The sequence below is a fragment of the Sminthopsis crassicaudata genome, chromosome 3 (assembly GCF_048593235.1).
Source record: "Sminthopsis crassicaudata isolate SCR6 chromosome 3, ASM4859323v1, whole genome shotgun sequence".
In the NCBI taxonomy this organism is placed as follows: Eukaryota; Metazoa; Chordata; class Mammalia; order Dasyuromorphia; family Dasyuridae; genus Sminthopsis; species Sminthopsis crassicaudata.
The window spans coordinates 357,114,166-357,134,396 of record NC_133619.1 but is presented as its reverse complement, the minus strand read 5'-3'; the positions used below and the strand labels follow the sequence as shown (position 1 = coordinate 357,134,396).

The 20,231-nt window shown below is 31.0% G+C and overlaps 1 protein-coding gene across 3 annotated transcripts in view; it reads left to right on the top strand.

Moving 5' to 3' along the window:
- CNTNAP5 (contactin associated protein family member 5) overlaps positions 1–20,231 on the top strand; it is a 949,942-nt gene that overhangs the window by 885,557 nt on the left and 44,154 nt on the right. For 2 of the 3 annotated variants that reach the window (XM_074301760.1, XM_074301762.1), the window contains exons 22-23: positions 8,808–9,026; positions 17,122–17,193. In XM_074301760.1, coding sequence (XP_074157861.1) covers positions 8,808–9,026; positions 17,122–17,193 — 291 coding nt within the window. The remainder of the gene's footprint in view (positions 1–8,807; positions 9,027–17,121; positions 17,194–20,231) is intronic. The other variant, XM_074301761.1, reaches the window with a different exon arrangement.

Genomic DNA, 20,231 nt, shown 5'->3' with positions numbered 1-20,231 from the left:
AGAGCTCATTGGGTTGGGAGGTAGGCTCAGAGTAAAAAACTGTTAACCTCTTATACAATGTGTGGGATTAGGTATTTGAGTCAAGGAAGATTGAGGGAATCTCTGATGGGGAGCAACATTTTTTTTTTATTCATTTTTCCAAATTATCCCCTCCCTCCCTCCACTCCCTCCCCCCGATGGCAGGTAATCCCATACATTTTACATGTGTTACAATATAACCTAGATACAATATATGTGTGTAAATACCATTTTCTTGTTGCACATTAATTATTAGCTTCCAAAGGTATAAGTAACCTGGGTAGATAGACAGTAGTGCTAACAATTTACATTCACTTCCCAGTGTTCCTTCTCTGGGTGTAGTTATTTCTGTCCATCATTGATCAATTGGAAGTGAGTTGGATCTTCTTTATGTTGAAGATTTCCACTTCCATCAGAATATATCCTCATACAGTATTGTTGTTGAAGTGTACAGCGATCTTCTGGTTCTGCTCATTTCACTCAGCAACAGTTGATTTAAGTCTCTTCAAGCCTCTCTGTATTCCTCCTGCTGGTCATTTCTTACAGAGCAATAATATTCCATAACCTTCATATACCACAATTTACCCAACCATTCTCCAATTGATGGACATCCATTTGACTTCCAGTTTCTAGCTACAACAAAAAGAGCTGCCACAAACATTTTGGCACATACAGGTCCCTTTCCGCTCTTTAGTATTTCTTTGGGATATAATCCCAATAACAGCAATGCTGGGTCAAAGGGTATGCACAGTTTGATAACTTTTTGGGCATAGTTCCAAATTGGGAGCAACATTTTTTTTATTTTGATTTCCAAGCTAAAGAGAACTGAAGAAATACTTGATGCCAGAGTCACCATCCCATATACTATGGGACTGGAGATGGTTACAATAACAAACAAATACAAATTTAAAAAATTATAAAGAAAAGGAAAAATAGCCCAATAATAAAAGGTTGTGAACAAGGAGCACTAGAATCCATCTTCAAAGGAGAATACTAAAGGTGTTGTTGTTGTTGTTGTTGTTTTTCAATCTCTCTCCTGCTCTAAACAGTAATGTTAAATGGACTCCTGCTAAATAAAATTTCATAAAAGAACTCAAAAAAGACTAAAAATCAAATGAGAGTCATTGAGGAAAGACTAAACTAAAACAAAGACTCATCCAAGGAAAATAAGCAGATTATGAAAAGAAAATAAGACTCCCTTTAATAGCATTTAATTTTTCCAAATAGATGCAAAGATGGTTTTCAATATTCATCTTTGTAAAACCTTGTGTTCCAAATTTTTTCTTGCTCCCCAAGACATCAATTTATATAAGTTAAATATGTGTAATTTTTCTAATTATATTTCCATTTTCATCATGCTGTGCAAGAAAAATCAGATCAAAAGTGAAGTAAAATGAGAAAACAAAATAAGAAAACAAATAACAACAAAAAGATGTTTGCAGTCAATCTCAATAGTTCTCTGTATAGATGAAAATGGCTCTTTCCATCACAAGTCTATTGGCTTGCATCACCTCATTTAAAAAAAATATTACAGCTGATATCACATAATCTTGTTATTACTGTGTACAATGTTTCCTTAATTCTGCTTACTTCACTTAGCGTCAGTTCATGTCTTTCCAAGCTTTTTTGACATCTGCCTACTCATCATTTCTTATAGAATAATATTATTTTATTGCATTCATAAATCATAGCTTATTCAATCATTCCCCAACTAATGGGCATCCACTCAATTTTCACTTCCTTGGTATTACAAAAATAGTTGCTACAATCATGTTTACACACATATAGACCCAGAAGATACACTGCTGAATCAAAAGATATGCAAGTTAATAGTTCTTTGGGCATATGAACTGAGACCTTTCTGACATCAGGCCCAGGCCTTTGTCTCCCAAATCACCAGCTGCCATTATTATCAATTTTTTAGGATACAGAGCTAGTTTTTATGATCAATTTTTAGATACAAATCTAGTAATGGTATTGTTGAGTCAAATGCTATGCATAGTTTTATAGTTCTTTGCAAATAGTTCCAAATTGCTATCCAAAATGACCAGATCAGTTCACTACTCCCATCAACAATGTTAGTTAGTGTCTCAGTTTTCCCACATCTCTTTCAATGTTTATAATTATCTTTTTTATGATCTTAACCAATCTGAGAGGTTTGAAGTAGCATTTCAGAGTTGTCTTAATTTGCATTTAATTGGTATTGGTTTAGAGCATTTTTTCTTGTCTAGAAATTTCTTTAATTTCTTCATCTTCTTTATTTATATTCTTTGACCACTAATCAATTTGGGAATGACTTGTGCTCTTATAAATTTGAATCAATTCTCTAATTATCTTAGAAATAAGGCCCTGATCAGAAACACTGGCTGTAGATCACAAAGCAAAACTATGCCTATCATATCTTTGGGGAAGGGAGAAATTTATGACCAAAAAGCTAGAAAACATTATGAAAGACAAAATGGACAACTTTGAGATTACATTAAATTAAAAAGGTTTTGCACAAATAAAACCAACAGAAACAAGATTAAAGGGAAAGTAGAAAGCTGGAGAAAATCTTTACAGCCAATATTTCTTACAAAGGTCTCATTTCTAAAATATATAAAGAACTCTGTCAAATTTATAAGAATACAAGTCATTCCCTGATTAATAAATGATAAAAAAGATAAGAACAGACAATTTTCAGTTAACAAACAAAATTAAAGTCATCTATAGTTATATGAAAAATGCTTTAAATCACTAATAATTAGAAATATGCAAATTAAAACAATTCTGAGATACCACCATTATGGCTAAGATGATAGGAAAAGATAATGATGAATGTTGGAGGGGATATGGCAAAATTGGGACATTGTTGGTGGAGTTGTGAAATGATGCAACCATTCTGGAGAACAATCTGGAACTATGCCCAAAGGGCTATGAAACTGCAAACCCCTTTTACCAAGTAATGTCATTACTGAGTCTGTTTCCAAAGGAAATCATAGGAGGGGAAAAGACTCACCTGTGCAAAAAATGTGTATAGCAGCCCTTTTTGTGGTAGCAAAGAATTGGAAAAAAGATATAGGCCCCTCAACTGGGAATGGCTGAACAAGTTATAGTACATGAAGATAATGGAAGAGTTTTGTTCTATAAAAATGATGAACAAGCTGATTATAGAAAGCCCTGGAGAGATTTACATGAAATGATGCTGAGCAAAACAAGTACAGCCAGAAATACATTGTACATAAGAACAGCAAGAATATATGATGATCAAATATGAAAAACTTGGTTCTTCTCAGTGGTTCAGATATCCAAAGCAATCCCAATAGATTTTGGACAGAAAATGCCATTGGCATCCAGAAAAAGAACTAAGGAGATCGAATGTAAAACAACACATCCTATGTTTACTTCTTTTTTCTGTTTTTTTAAAAATATCTCCCATGTTTTTTCCCTTTTGCTATGATTTTTTTCTCCCAACATGATTCAGAAAGTAATGTGCATTAAAAATAAATACAATTACCAGGAAAATAAGAAGTAAAAATATAAAAATAATTGAACTATCTAAAAGTTATTAGCAAAAATAAATCTTGATACAATAATATAAGAAAAAGGAAAATAAAGAAAAATTTCTTGAAATGTTAAAACCAGAGGGCAAAGTAGAAGTAGAACCAATGTCTACCTGAAAGACATCTGATAAGGAAAATCTACAGGAACATGATAGCCAAATTTCAGAATTCCTAGATTAAGGAGAAAGTATTAGAAGCAACAAGAAGAAGGGGGAAAAATTCAAATTTAAAAGAGATTCATAGAAGACCTAGAAGGACTTACAACATTATATATAGAAAAGTTAAAAACTAGGACTGCAATCAAAAATATAATACGCAGCAAAATTAAGCATAATCATGAAATAATGTTCATTGTCAAAATTTAGACCTGGATTTAATAGAACACTTGACATATAAAATACAACAGAAATATAAGGTAAACATCAAAAACTAAATAAAGTTAAACATCAAGTAACTCAATAAGGACAAATTGATTATCTTTTATATGTGGAAAATAAACCATATTTCTAAGATTGTCATTATTAATTGGATACTTTGAAAGATATATTTTGGAAGAGCTTAGGATGATATGTGTCTAAAAAGCAAAACTACAGGAAAAAGTAAAAAAAAATATTAATTATGTTATGTGAATGAAGTATGAGAGGAAGAACTGACACAGAGAAATTAGATGAGGTAGTAGGGTTGGTAATACTGGAACCCTACTCTCGTTACAAATAGGGTAAAGGGAGCCATTGTATACATGGAGTCAGGATAGGTTATGTAATAGCCAAAAAATGTACATAATAATAATGATAAGAAGTGGAATTTATTTGAAAAAAGCAGGGGTAGTAATAATAGTCACTGACCACAAAGATAAAACTATAATATGAGAAAAATACACTACAATATATGTCAGCCATATTAATCAATATGGTTTTAGATTATTTAAATTTAAACTATTTAAAATAACTAGAAAGTATAAGGTTGTAATATTGCTGTTGTATAGGAGGTGATAAGTTTATTGACTTTGAAAAAAATTAATTATAAAGGATGATGTTATCCACCTTCAGAGAAACAAAGGCTAAGCAAGCGTCGCATATGGTCTTGCATAGATGTATGTGAATATATATGTGTATATATATATATATATATATATATATATATATATATATATATATATATATATATATATATATACACATATATATCTTAATAAAATCTGCATATGCATGGATGACTAATTTATCTTACATATATGTATGTGTATAATATTTATATAAAGTTTATGTAAAGTAAACTAAAGTATATTTATAAAAGTATATATATATAAAGTACATATATATAAAGTATACATATAAAAGTATAAAGTAAACTATAAAGTATATTTATATAAAATATATAGAGAGATTATATGTGTGTATAAGCATGTGTACATATGTTTGTGTATATATTTATATACACATCCATGCACACTTATATCCACAATTAATTGTAGTTTTCTTGGGGAAAGAACACGGAGGGAAAAGGGAAAAAAGAGTAAAATAAAAAGTATAAGAGCAGAGAACAAAGAAATCCTACAAGGAAACAAAGAAAAGATTGATAGCTTTGAAAACAATAGATAGTATTTATTATATAGACTTTCTTGAAATGGAAATTTGTGTCATATTTTGAATTATCTCTTATGTTTTATTGTGTACATTTTTAAATTTTAAATAAATATTTTAAAATTTATCTTATTAAAAATACAGAATAGGAATAAAAGAAAAAAAGAAATATTATCATGTGCCCAGAAGAACAAAATGTGTTAAAAAAGACACATTTTTTAAAAATCTGTCCACAAAAAAATGATTATTGTGACAAGGAAATTCAAAATACACACTCAGAAGATAACAAAGTCAAAATTCCTGCATCTGAAACCTGTAAGAGAAAAGTATAAATTGTTCTCAAGCCATGGAAGAGCTAAAAAAAAAAGTTGAAAATATAGTGTGAGTTGTAAAGGAAAAAATTGGGAAGATAAATCAGAGTGATGCAAGAAAATCATGAAATAAGAGCAGTAGATTGGTAAAGGAGGCACAAAAATATTGAAGAAAATGTTAAAAAATAGAATAGGTTAAATGGTAAAAGAGGCACAGAAATAAAATGAAGAGATGAATGCCTTGAAAAGCGGGATTGCCTAAATAGAAAAAAAAAAAAAGATATATTAAAATTTACTGAAGAGAATTCCTTAAAAATCAAGAAACAATCAAACAAAATCAAAAGGATGGAAAGATAGAACAAAAGGTAAAAGTTCTCATTGGAAAAAAACAACTGACCTGGAAAATAGATTCAAAAGAGATCATTTAAGAAATAGATGAAAATTATGATAAAAAATGAGCCTAAAGATCCCAGAATCACCATAAATTTCTTTCCCACAAGGCTCTGGGAAAAAGTTATTGTGTTTAGGAATGATATATTTAAGACCTAAATACACCTAGATATTATATATTAATACTCTTAAATCACAAAATTTAAAATGTCAATCCACTGATTCATCAAAAAAATATAAAAATTTCATCCCTTAGTGGTTCCTTTCTTTAATATCCAAAAACAATAACAACAACCACAACAAAACTCTAAAATATGGCAGGCAGTATGGATCCATTTAAAAAACAATCAATATCCCTATTTTTCCTGCAAACTAGAATAAAATACAAATTTGTTAAGCCCAGTAAACCTTTCTAGGATTTTTGAATTTTCATATATACACTTTTTTAAGACAAGCTATTTAGTTTTTGACATACAGGGAATTCTCTCAGTCATGTCTTATCTCCTATCTGTGGGCTTTTCAAGAAGCTAGTTCCCCCCTAACTTGAATCATCTTTGCACATCACTAGCTCACAGAGTTCATACTTTTCTTCCCAGCTCAACTCAAATGACTTTTCTTTATACCTATCAGTTGATAACAACCTTCCTTCATATATTACTTTGTATTTACTCCATATCTAAGTTTTAAATTCATATTTTAAATTCCAAAAGAATGTAAACTTCTTTTGTAATGTCATGATTTGGTTCCTGTTTTTTGATCCTCAATGCCTTAGTATAGTGCTTAGCAATTAGTATGTGCTTAATAAATCCTTCTTGAATACATAAATTGAAATGTTAAAGCTGCTGTGCTATTCTGAATTCTTATGGAAACCTCTCTTTTCTGATTTTCTTGAGATATAGTTCTTTGTGCTTAAAAAGTAGAAGTATATAACCTTTACATAAATGATAGTAGTGTACATATCCCAAGATAAGTTAACAAGCAATTATTCTTTACTATTTGCCATTTTGAGGAGTTTATGTTCCAGTTGCAGCTGTTTCACAAAATACAGATCAAGTAGGAACTCACCCAATGACAAAAGGAAGGCATAGGATAAAGAGAGAAGAAAGCTATGTCCCAGTGGAAGATTTTGTAGAGTAAAAGGATAGGTGGCCTGCTCTTTTTATCAAAATAGAAGTTTGGAGAGAAACTTAATTTTGAGATAAGGGCACCAATGGCAAAGTCCCTGGCTTGAAAGAGATGTATTTATTTAAAATGAAATGTTTTATATTGTTGTTTCCCATTTCCCCAATTTATTTTCACAAATAGATGATACCTCAGTGTAGCATTTTATTTTAAGAATTTACTTCAAGTAAGATTCTATGAAATATAAAATTTGGCTTCTTTCCTACCCAAACAGCAGGTTGAACTATTGATGCTAGCTAAGGTTGCATCAGGAAATAATATCCAAAGGAAGATAATCAATAGTCTTCTTCTCTTTTTTCATTCCTTCTTCCTTTTCAAACTTTTCAATTATTCTTGATGTCACTAGCAAAAGTTGATAGTGTCCCTCATAAATGTGCTATCTAGAGTTTATCTCATTTATTAAATGAGATAAATGAGATATTATTAAATGAGATAATTTATAAGGCAGAAAAAAAGGGAATGAAAGGAGAAGGAAATAATCATTTTTATAATGCTACTGTGTGTCAAGCACTATGCTAAGTGATTAAAAAATTATTTCCTTTGATATTCACAACAATCCTTGGAGGTAAATACTATTTTAACTACATTTTATGGTTGAGGATACCAAGGATATATGACTTAGCCAAGGTCATACAGCTGTTAAGTATCTGAGACCATATTTGAAGTCAGATCTTCCTAAACTCCACACATGGAGCTTTAACTGATTCTCTACCAGTTGCCTCAATACAAGAAATTCTTCAGGGAAGAAATTCCCTTTACTACAGCTGATCTATACTTCCTGAGCAACTTATAATTTGGGGAGATAACTGGAATGTTGAGAGATTATTTGACTTGCCTACAGAACAATAATCAAAATGTTTCAGGATAGGACTTGAAACCAAGATCTTCCTAACTTGTGTTGCTGACTTATCCTTCCTATGAAAATAATAGTAATTAATAAAAATTATAATTATTATTGTTAATGCTATTATAACAATTTTTACTCTCTACTATATAGTTTTCATTTTATTTTATGCATTTGTTTTAAACAATCTAGTTAACTGGTTGTACTTAATTCCAATAAGTGAATTCCTGAAGGAAACTCATTCTCTATAATACTATTAACAATAAAATAATGAGCCTGAAGAAAATCTTCACTGGATTCAACCTTGTTCTGTTATGGCCAAATATCTTAAAATAGTCTAAGATTTGGTCAGTAAGAAATGCAGAGCCATCACTATTCAGTTCCTCAGACAGAGGGAAAGAGATAGAAAAAATAAAACTAATGGAATACAGTATATAAAAAGGTTAAGAGTAGGGGAAGTCATTATAGAGTTTTGGGGGAGGGAGGAAGTTACTATATATTAGATTCACTATCCTGTCTGAAAGTCTACCTCATTTTCTTTTCAAATAGATAATGACTTGTTACAGTACTATGATGTGTGACAGAATTTTGCATATGACTTTCAAAGATCATAGCTAAGGAAAAAAAAACTATAAAGTTCTCTAGAGTTAGGGTATAGTTTTACTAATGGTGAAATTTCAGACTGGAAAAAATATTCCTTGAATGAAAGGACTGGTAGTTCAATCATTTAACTCTTAAAGCACAGAAACACTGGACAATTTTAGAAAATAAGTATTGATGCATGGGGAGAAATATAGAAGTGAATTTTCATCAATAAAATGAAATGCCTAGATTTCTTCACTAGATAAGCTAAAGTGATTTTTAACTCAGCATTTTACACAAAGACAAAGAAGAGGAGGAAACAAAAAAAAACTTTTGATTGTGCTTCATGTTGCAGATAGCCTGGGACTAGATGCAGAAGTCTCCAAAGCAAACACTATTGGATTTGTTGGATGCCTGTCATCAGTCCAATATAACCACATAGCACCACTGAAGGCAGCCCTGCGCCATCCCAGCATTGCACCTGTCATTGTGAAAGGTGTTTTGGCAGAGGCTAATTGCAGATCTGTAATGGAAGAAGATGTAAACACAGTTACAACAGTATATTCTTCATCAGGTATGTCTCAGTAGAGAAAAATAGCTTTACAAACAGATCTAAGACCCACGGTCTTTATTTTTTTCTTGCATGGTATTTATAAATTTTTACATAACTTAGATCATAAAATCACTGATTTAAAAGGAAAAGTGAGATTAGAAATCATCTAGCTTGACAACCTCTGGGATGCAGAGTAACTTGTCTGAAGTGACAAGATCCTTCTACAGCAAAAAGTCAACTTAGGTCTTTGATTCTAAATCTCAAGGTCTTTCTACTCTAATTCACTATCTCAACACGTTACTGTATAATGACTGATGCTCTGATGATGACATAGAAGTAAGAAAAGATTAAATTGTATTCAACATATTGTTTCAAGAGTAATCATAGGAGGGTAGGTGGAGAGAGCAGAATCAGAAAGACTTGATGTTCAGGTTCCATGTCTGGTACATAGTAGTTGTATCATCCTAAGTAGTCATTTAGTCTCACATTTCCCAGGCAACTCTTTAAAACTTTGAGAGAAGAGGCCAGGATGAATCAATAGAGATTTATTAGCAGGATCTCCTTATACTGATGCAATCATAAGCCTGGTTTTTAAAAGTGCACCTTTTTCAAAAACATACAATTGAATATAACTCCAAGACCATTAAAAATACTTTTAAGTAATTAAGAAATAAACCTGTTGTCTGTATAGAAAAATAATCCAGCCAGAACACTTCTTTTCCTATATTTTTAGGCAACAAAGAATATTTTTATCCTAAACTGTCTAGATATCTTTTATTACAAACCATTTAAGGCATATGCACAAGTCCTTAATATGCTGATGGAATGAAGTCCAAATATAAATATAAATATGAAATATTATATGTTACATTGTGGTTGTCACATTCTAACTTTTAATAGAGTGAAAATAACAGAGATGGATAAATAGAATTATCTTCCTCCATCCAGCTATCTTCAGGGATGTCACAACTAACCCTGGTGAATCTAGCCTATTTTGTAAACTTTCAGACTTAACAATTCCACATTTTAATTTATATTAGTTTTCTCAGAGATAACTGAAAAACTTTTAAAATTTATCTGAGGAAATATTTATTTTGTTCTAACTCTTCAACTTAAATTGAGACATCATATTTATCAGAAAGCAATTCAATTTTAAAGTAAAGATGTTTGGGGACTAAGTTATCATTTGTCCTTCATTCTCAAAGAGAACCATAACATCAGGGAGATGATGTCATGACATGCAACTGAATTGGAATTAAGTAAGAGAAGACTGTGCAAAGTCACCTGCCTCAGTTTTCCCTCCAGAGCCATCTGGGTCTAGCAGGCAGATATAGATCAAGACAACTAAAAATGGCCCTCTGATACATGCTAGCCTTATGAGAATAGTCATTTAGTTTCTCATTTCCACCAGGTAATTCTCCCAGAAGCTAGAGTTGCCTGAACATTACTGACCTGCAATTTTTATATAGGAGTATCCTCACTAAAGTTCTCTTCACTAATTAAATTTCCTAACTAGAGAAGGAGGCAAAACTGAGGCAGGTGAGGCATAAATATTTCCTCAGATAAATTTTGAAAGTTTTCCAGTTATCTCTGAGAAAACTAGTATAAATTAAAATGTGGAATTGTTAAGTCTGAAAGTTTAAAAAATAGGCCAGATGCACCTGGGTTAGTTGTGACATCCGTGAAGATAGATGGATGGAGGAAGATAATTCTATTTATCCATCTCTGTTATTTTCACTCTATGAAAAACTGGAATGTGACAACTATAATGTGTTATATAATATTTCATATTTATATTTATATTTGGACTCCATTGATTTTGTCTAGTATTTATTTACTTGATGATTATGCTATTTGTATATATGTCTTCACTATCTCTCAAAACAGACTTTAGACCTCTTGTGTGAAGAGGTTGTGTACCTATACTGTTATTAGCTACTGTGGTCACTGACACATAAAAGGCATATATACAAATAGCATAATCATCAAGTAAATAAACACTAGACAAAAAATAAGGAAAGGTCTTATACAGAAAACAGTTTAGGAGCTGTGTCATAAAATGAAATGATGGATTCTATGAATTAGTGAGGGTCAATGAAGAATTTAACATAATTCTAAATTCTGAATCTGAGATATGGGAAAACTGGGAGTGACTTCAACACATTTAAGGGAAATTTGAAGAGAGAAGGTTCTGGTGATAATGATATAGAGTTAAGGTTTGGATATTAAATTTGAGATGTCTCCAGGTTACTGAAGAGCCTCTAGGAGTTTCAGTGGATAGATCGCTTGGCCTCTAGTCAGGAAGATGAGTTCAAATGTGTTCTCAAACTATTATTTTTTACCAGTAGACTGCAGGTAAATCATTTAACTTCAATTAAGCTTCCTTATTTATTAAATGGGGATAGTAATAATATTTGCATTTCAGGATTGTTATAAAGATTAGATGAGATAATGTTTGAAAAGTTTCAATTTTTAATGAATATATCAAAATAGTACTTATGAAAATTACTTATTGTGTGGAGGATAAAATGGAAGATGATACCAAACATTTTGAACTTAAGAGATTTGGAAAAGAGGAAGTTCCTGTTGAAAAGCCTTAAATTTCTTGATAGAGTAAAAGGAAAGATCCTTAATTGAGAGTAGTAGAATAAGCTTGAGAGAATAAATGAAATAACTTTTGTAGAGAGTGAAATTAAGAATCAATTAAGGAAGAATAAAAGGACTTCCTTGCTGACATGAAGGTCTGGTTGAGATTTGATAACATGAATTTGTAATGGATTTTCTCCTTAGCATATAAATGATTTCCATTTTTATGAAACACATTTAGTAAAAGCTAACTATTTTCCAATCACTGTGTTAAAAAAGCAGAATATATATGCTGAGAGTTTTTAACCATTAGGAATTTACATTATAATGGTATAGAGATATTAATCCTAAGAAGAAAACTTACATTATATTGTATGTTTGTGTGTGCCTACACATACTATGTGCCATTATCATCATTTCAATTATGAGAAAACTGAAGATGACTGATATTCATATCACTCTGTTATTAGTAAAATGTTCCATTTGGATAATATAAAGAAAACTTGGTTAAGGCATCAATAACCTTTATAATGAACTTATGGTAGAATACGGAGAATTGTAAAAGATGCAGAAGAATAGATGGGTTGTGATCTGTATAGGTATATCTTTGAAGACTATAACTACATAAAATCACAAACAAATATATTGGTTTATTGGAGGTCATAGAGCCATATTAGTGAAGAGCACAGTACCTGTCACATAATAAATGCTGTTGATCAATTGGGGTATAAAAGTATAATCTTTAAGTGGCATATATAATCTACATAGGAATGGGGATAGTACTTTTGATTTCATTAATATAAGCATTACATAAGCTAAAAAAGATCTTGCCTCCTCTGGAACTTAAAAATCTAAGCAAGTTGTCTAAAATACTGATAGTTAAGCCATTTGCCAAGGCTCTTGTTACATAGTTTAAGTAATACAATGACTTAAGTAAGTTACAAATGAGAGCGAACACCTACATATTTCAAGCTAGAGTCAATATAACTTATATGTATGTGTATGTATATATATATACACATATATATACATATTTATGTATATATACATACACACATATATATATAGGTATAAATAGACATATATATATATATATTTTTTAATATATATATATATATATATATATATATATATATATATATAATCACTTAAAATTGTCACTTACTGTTTAGCTAAAATTTCTGGGTCTTGCCCAATGAATTTATGTGCAGGGTATGAAGTCTATGACAATTTATATTCATCAAGTTGGTTTGAGAACTATTGAGAGTTGCATTCTTAAAGAGCTTAAGAGAAGGGGGATTTAGAGGTTAGTTTGTTTTTAGTTCCTAGTTGTGATGAGAATGGAGGGGTTTCATAAATGCAGTTGTTTACTCCAAATAGACATAGGATGTGGTCATTGACTTCAATATCATAATTTTTCATTAAGCTTCAGTAACCATGTAATAACACTTCTTCCTTGACTCTCTAAGTATCAAAGAAGCCATTGGCCTTGAATTTATTATTTAGATTAATGTCACACCAACTACATTCTATTACTACTTTGATATAAATTAAGGATAAAATCTAACAGCTAGCTTCAGTGGTTGGCAGGGTACTGAGTGTCATAGAGTCTTGTAGAAAGAATGCACTCTCAAGAGTCAGCTGGGCAGATTTTTAATTTCATGTTCACCACTAACAAATTATTTGGTTACATGCATAACTGTAGAATCTTGGGCAAATCATCAGTATATCTAATACTTCAATTTCCTTCCAGATTAAATGGAAATAATGTTTCCTTTTTTATCTCAAATAGTTTGTACAAAAATAAAATAACTAAGAGGGGAAAGAAAGGAACCATGATATGAACAAATGGTAATAAAAATTAACTGTTTACCCCTAAGCCTTTTCTTCTTGAAGCAATGAAAATATAGTTTCCTTTGTATCCCCTGCATTCCTAAGGACTGGAAAAATATTCAAATTGTGTATGCTCTACCTAATCTATATTGGTGAGATTAGATAATTAGATCTTGTCTTCTGATGAAGAATTTTCCAAGTATTTTTTGGATAAAAATATTTAGTTTTCAATAAATTTGTAACTCCTTTGGCATAGAAATTCTGCCTAAGAACTGCATTTGTCCTTCTTTCTCTGCCTGGTTTCTGCTAGTTGTTCCATAGTAGGTACTAGAAACTTTATGAGATCAATAATCAGGGACTGTCCACTATGTTCCACTTGGCTAAGGAAGAGTTAATCAGTATCCATTATTTGTCAGCAGGAAGTTATGTCTTTCATTAAAGCAGGAATTTCTTTAACACTAAAACAATATGACAATGCTTCTACCCTTCTCCATATTTCACCTAATTTCTCTTAAAATGAGCAGCCTGTAATAGGGCATAATTAATATATAGCTAGAGTGGTCTACCTACCACTTCTGAGCAGACAATGTTGGAGAACTGAGAGAATTATTAAAAGAAATGAAATGCCTTGGGCTCCTTTTTTTGTAGGTGAAAGTTAAGCAGAACCAACTTGGGCATACACATCTGGACAAGTCAGGGTTTGTTGGTTAGAATTACAAAAATTTAGTCTAATTCCCTTTATTTTGCTGAGTCCCACTAAGGGTATAGTGTGTGTCACTGGGTAACAGTCATACAATGAATTTATCATAGAACTGGAAACAAACAAACAAAAAAAACAACAACAACAACAACAAAATGTGAAATGCTCATTCTATTATGATACAGCTTTCAATTGTTATTTAATTTTCTTCCCAGACATTCCTTTTAAGCTAAAACAATTGAGTGATAAATTGATTACTTCATTTATACATTTGTTCATTTATTTTATATAAATTAAATCATCCATGTATTCCTTATCCATATATTTATTTATTTATGTATTATTTGGGAAGTGGAGGTGATAGTGGTGATAAGAATGATGCAGTGATTTAGAAGAAACAACAAAAAAAGATGGCAGGAGACAAAGTTGATTCCTTTTCTCTTTTTTATCCAATAAGTCACATTGCCCTTAGGTATATTACATAATCTCTGTGACCTCCATAAGACTCATTTTTAAATGAAGACAGTTATGTTTTATCTCCATTAAAAGGGGTAGTAAAAGCTAAGTAATTCCAGATGATGTTTTGAGTTCTTTTCTATTTATAAGATCTCATATTCTTTAATTTTATATGTATTCCATTTGATTCCTTCTCAATGAACAGGGAGGAGGGCATAATAAAGATTGCAAGGCATCTTGACCAATTTGTTAAATGAGTTTGTAAAATTGAATTGGAATCATGAGACAGGAAAAATGACTAAACATTTAAATCTTCAGGAAAGTCTCTATGAAGGATGTGGATATCATTTGGAAAAGCAATAAAATAATAAAGATGTGGGCTAACTCTTATGGTTTAAATATAGGGAAAATCAGTATTGATATAATATAAAATATTTTATTAAACTTCAAGTGACTAATAATTCTGGATTTTCATTTCAAGTTAAATAAGAAAAATTACCAAATTATCCATACCTTTCAACCCAATAAACCACATACTGGGGTGAAGTCAATGAAATAAATAAAGTCCTGATATGTACCATAATCTACATTGTAACTTTCTTAAAGCACATGCCAACTAACTTGTTATTGACTCAAAATAATTGTATAAATGTAATGGGATATGACTGTCCAATAATGGGAATTTCACTAAAAAAAAAAGAATATGAGCCAATACTAATTTTAAAAAAATCTATCTAACAACAAGAGGGAAATGTACTCAATAATGATCATGATGAAATTGAATAAAGTTAAACATCTTTTAGTGGGAAACAAACAAAACAAATTGTGAAGGCTCTGAAGAAGGAACAACTAACCATATTTTCTCCCTCATAGCAGAGAAGTAGGGAACTTTAGCACAGAATAGAATATATATTATTATTGTATTTGATACTTTTCCTAATCATTTTTCATTCTATAAAAAGAAATTTCAATGGGGGTGGATGGGAGTGAGGTAGTAAATAGCTATGTTATAAAGACAAAAATTACCATAAAATATATATTTAAAGAATATCATGTCAAGCTAACTTTAGTTTGTTTGACAGAAAAATGAAATGAAATTCAAGATTTTTATAATTTACCTAAATTTCAGCAAAACATTTAACAAAAAAGTTCTCTTCTGCTTCCTGTCAAAAAGATTAAAATATAGATTTAACAATAGAATGATCAGGTAGATAGAAAATTGATTAAATGGCTAGATCCATTCAAAAAGAGTACTCTTTTGTAGCACCTCATGTATTTCTGTTTGGTATTGTTCTGCCTGACACATTTTATTAATGACACTCATAAAAGTATAAATGAGCTAGACAAGTAAATTTGTAGATCACATAAAACTAAGAAAGATGGTTAACATACGGATATTATGTTATGTTCCTGACATGATCAGGATCCCAAAATACTTTCATGGAGTAAAACTTTGGGCCAAATATTATCTTTTAAAATTTAATGTGAGATAATTTTACCTTATATCTCAAATATTTTAAAATTTATTTTCATAGCTATAAGATAGGAAAGATATAACTAGATAGCAATTCAGTTGAGAAATGACATTTTAAAAAATTAATGTAAATTTGGGAGCAACATTAAGAAAAAAATATGTCTAGGACTAGGTAAGTAATTATCTGGCTCTACTCCACACTAGTTAGTCTAAGTCTAGAATACTGTTTTCAAGACTATGTACTATATTTTAGGATTAACAATCTAAAAAGTGGAACTCTTTTTCAAGAGAAGAATAACTAGAACAATGTAAAGTGTCATCTCCATGGCATATGGAAAATAGTTGAGAAATTGGAGAAGAGGAAATTTGAGGCATTATATGGAAAACTAATTTAATGGAATGAACTTATTGAAAAGCAAGTGTAAAGAGAAAGAACTAACGTAAATAATGTTGATCTTAAGAAAAGAGTTCCTAAAATAGAACTATTGGAAAGTAGAATGGAATAATGTAGCAATTCAGTAAGTTTTCTTTTTCTAGTGTTATCTATACAAAAGTGGGAATGAACATTTGTCAGATAAATTGTAGAGAAGATTGACTTTCAAATATTCTGTCTATATTGTCTCTGATAGTCTAACTCTGAACTTTTGGCATTCTGTAACACTGGTTCACATAACACAAGTTCGGTTTTTGGCATTTCAGTTCTCATGAGATAAACAATTGCAACAATTTAGGGATTTTAGAATTAGCCTTCATTGTCTCAATATTCTGTTTGGATTTGTCAGGCATTGGACAGTTTTTTTTAAATCTCCATTTTCACCTTTTTCCTTATAAAATTTGAGTAATAATATCATGAAGAAAAACTATACAAATTAATGTAAGGTGTATCTAAACAGAAAGTACTTTCAAGATTAATTGTTTGTTTGTTCTTTTGCTAAGCCAGATTCACAGCAGAGAATAACAGGATCATGAAAATCATTTAAAAGAGTTTGGAGATGCTGAAAGTATTCAAAATGAGGAATATGAATTTATATATATATATATACATATATATATTTGATGTATTGCAGATCCTTTTGGGAAGACAGATGAACGGGAACCCCTCACAAATGCAGTTAGGAGTGATTCAGCTGTCATTGGAGGTAATCCATTTCTCATCACTGAAAGCAATGTACAAGTAAATCAAGCAGATACCAAGGGATATAGATTCCTGAAAGTAAGGAGGAGATTTCACTTAATGTTCTCTTTTTGAATATACCAGCCTTTCCACATACAAAATAATACCCATGTGCACAGGAAGAATGATCAAAGAAACCCTTTTCCCATAGTATTAGCAAATCTACCAAATTTTCCCTATGCTTCATTCATCATTCTGATGGTCACAGAGACAAAGCTGGAGTCTTTACTTCTACATAGGCATCATAAAATCTCTTTCCTTCTCATCCAGTTGTCAATTTTCCTAAGCAAAAAATGAAGTGAATACATAAAGCTGCACACAGGAAAAGCACCATGTTACAACAGACAGATGGGTGAAACTCCATTTCTCTTGGGGCTTTTTCAACCAAGTGCTCTTGGTTAAATCTAACAGGCAGTACAAAGTCCATAAGACTTCAATTTCAAACCTTAGCAGAACATATGGATGAAATTAAAAATTATATCTTCTCTCCAAATATATGTATTTATATGTTTTTTTTAATTTATTTGTTTCCTTTTTATTTCATTCTCACTTTCTCTCCATTTCTCCTCTCTTTTTTTCTGTCCTTGCCTTTTTAATTATGGCTGTCTCTTAACTTCTCTTTTTCTCTTTCTTCTATTTTATTTCACTTATTGCCTGGCATGGCTTTTTTTTCATATAAGACTTATAAAATAAAATGACTTCATTATTTTCTTTCATGTAAGATGACTTTTGGAAATAAGCAGAGAATTATAACCCTGAAAATGGACCCTGTCTTTGACTAGAATAGAATTACTGGTCGATGCCATGTGGGTTTCTCCTGTTCTTAAGACTGTATTAAAGAGTGATCCATATCTCTTTTAGGAGGAATGCTTCCCTTTGACAATAGTATAAATGGTCTTGTTTGATTATTTTTATTGCCTATTGGTTAAAGTTCATGTCCCAGTGGTGGAGTGGAAAAAATTAATTCATCTTTGAATTTGGAGTAAGATTCTCTGCTTGACTAAAGATGAATAGTAAAGTCACTAGTCAGCAACTTGTGTTTGATGTAACTCTCCCCTAATCATATGCATTTAGATGATATCTTCTCAGAAATTATGATGCTGATGTTGCCCCAAAATGAAGGCTATTGTTCAGTCCTTTGGGCTACCCTACAAGTCCACATATAGATCTCTATAGTCCATGTACTGCAGACAATGCCCAAATTCTAAATTCTCTCCTCTTTAAATTCATTCCCTAATACCAGATCATCTAAAATCTCATTCCTTCTACTCTCTGTTTCATTCATCCCCTTCATTTTTCATCATCTATTCTTCAGATTTATCTAAAAGAATTAATGGAAGAATCTATCTTTTTGATTCAGTAAATTCAAGGAGCAATGCCTAGGGGGAAATAAATTAGTTGTTTTAACTTCCCTGAGTTTAAGATAGTCTTTTTTGACATGCATAAGACTCTTAATGAAATAGTTGTTTGATTCTCTAAATGATTATTTTCATTCAATAAAAGTAAATGTCAGCAGATATGAAAATAACAGCATTTTAGCTGAGACATAATTAAAAGATATTACAAAAGTAATTTTATTATTGTTATAGAATTTTTATCAGAGATATATCACTTAATTAATTCTAAACAGTGATTTAGAATATCACTATATCTGGATTCACCCTTACATTAGCACTGTAAGGTATATCTTCAGAGGATGTCTGACTACTTAACTCAATTCTAGAGTAATCTTGATGGGCTGCAGCTTCTAAAATTATGGCTCATGAACTCCATTCTGTCTTTTCCCCAAACGGAGGATGGCAATTAGCTTTTACAAAGGGATATTTCCTGAGAAAATATATCAAGGAAACAAATTATAAAAAATATCACACTAACCGTGTTTTTTAGTCTCTATATGCAACCGATTCCAGGGAAGAATTGAGTTCAGTCCTTTTAGGGTTGGTCAAGTACAGATGCAGATGAGTATTTTGTTCTTCATGTCTCTTCACTTTACTTGTTTTTCTCCTCTCATGGAATCACCAAGTTTGCTTTTGCATATATTGTAGCTGATGAACTAATTACTCCCTTATTCAGCTGGCTTAACTTCTTTAAAGATCACATATCTTGACAGTTGACTTAGTTGATGATTGGACTGAATCAAGTAAATTGTTCCTCAGATTAAGCTCTTTGCCAAACTCAGCTATAATTGCTCCCCATTCTAGTGGTCTCTGCTACTGACTCTATTTGCTCAGGGGAACTCTGAGAGTTCTCTCAGTCTTTCAAAACTAACAGTAATCTTACATTCTCTGTTTCTAAATATCTATCTTTGCTGAAGTTAAGAAGTGACTAAATAGAAATGAAACAGGCATCATGAAGTTTAAGCACATAAAATCTAGGTGACATGAGAATATACCAACCTACTTTTACAAGAGAAAAATTTCCCAATTCTATCTCTTCCTTCCCCTTTCTTTTGGTGCAGTATTCTTTCTCATGCAAACATAATTGACTTATACCCATGCTTTTTGTAAGCTGCTTTCAACTGCCCTAATAATAATAAAAAAAAGTTGTTAGGAGTTACATGCTTTATTTTCCCATATAGAAATGTAAATAGTTTGAACTTAATATTTCTCTTTTTTGTTTGGTGAGAGTTTTATATTTGAAAGTCAATTTTTCATTTAGCTTTAGTCTTTTCATAAAGAATGCTTGAAAGTCCAACATTTTATTAAAAATCAATTTCCCATTGAAGTATTACATTTAGTTTTGCCTGGTAGGTAATTCTTGATTGCTATTCCAGCTGTATTGCCATCTAGAATATCATACTCGAAGTTCTCTGTTTCTTTAACATGGAAACTGATAAATATTGTGTGATCCTTTACTGTGTGTCCAAAATATTTAAATTGTTTCTTTCTAGCTATTAGAAATCTTTTCTTTTTGACCTGGGAGTTTGGAATATGGTAGTAATAGTCCTGGGTGTTTTCATTTTGGACTCTGTTTCAGGAGATAGTCAGTGGATTCTTCCAATTT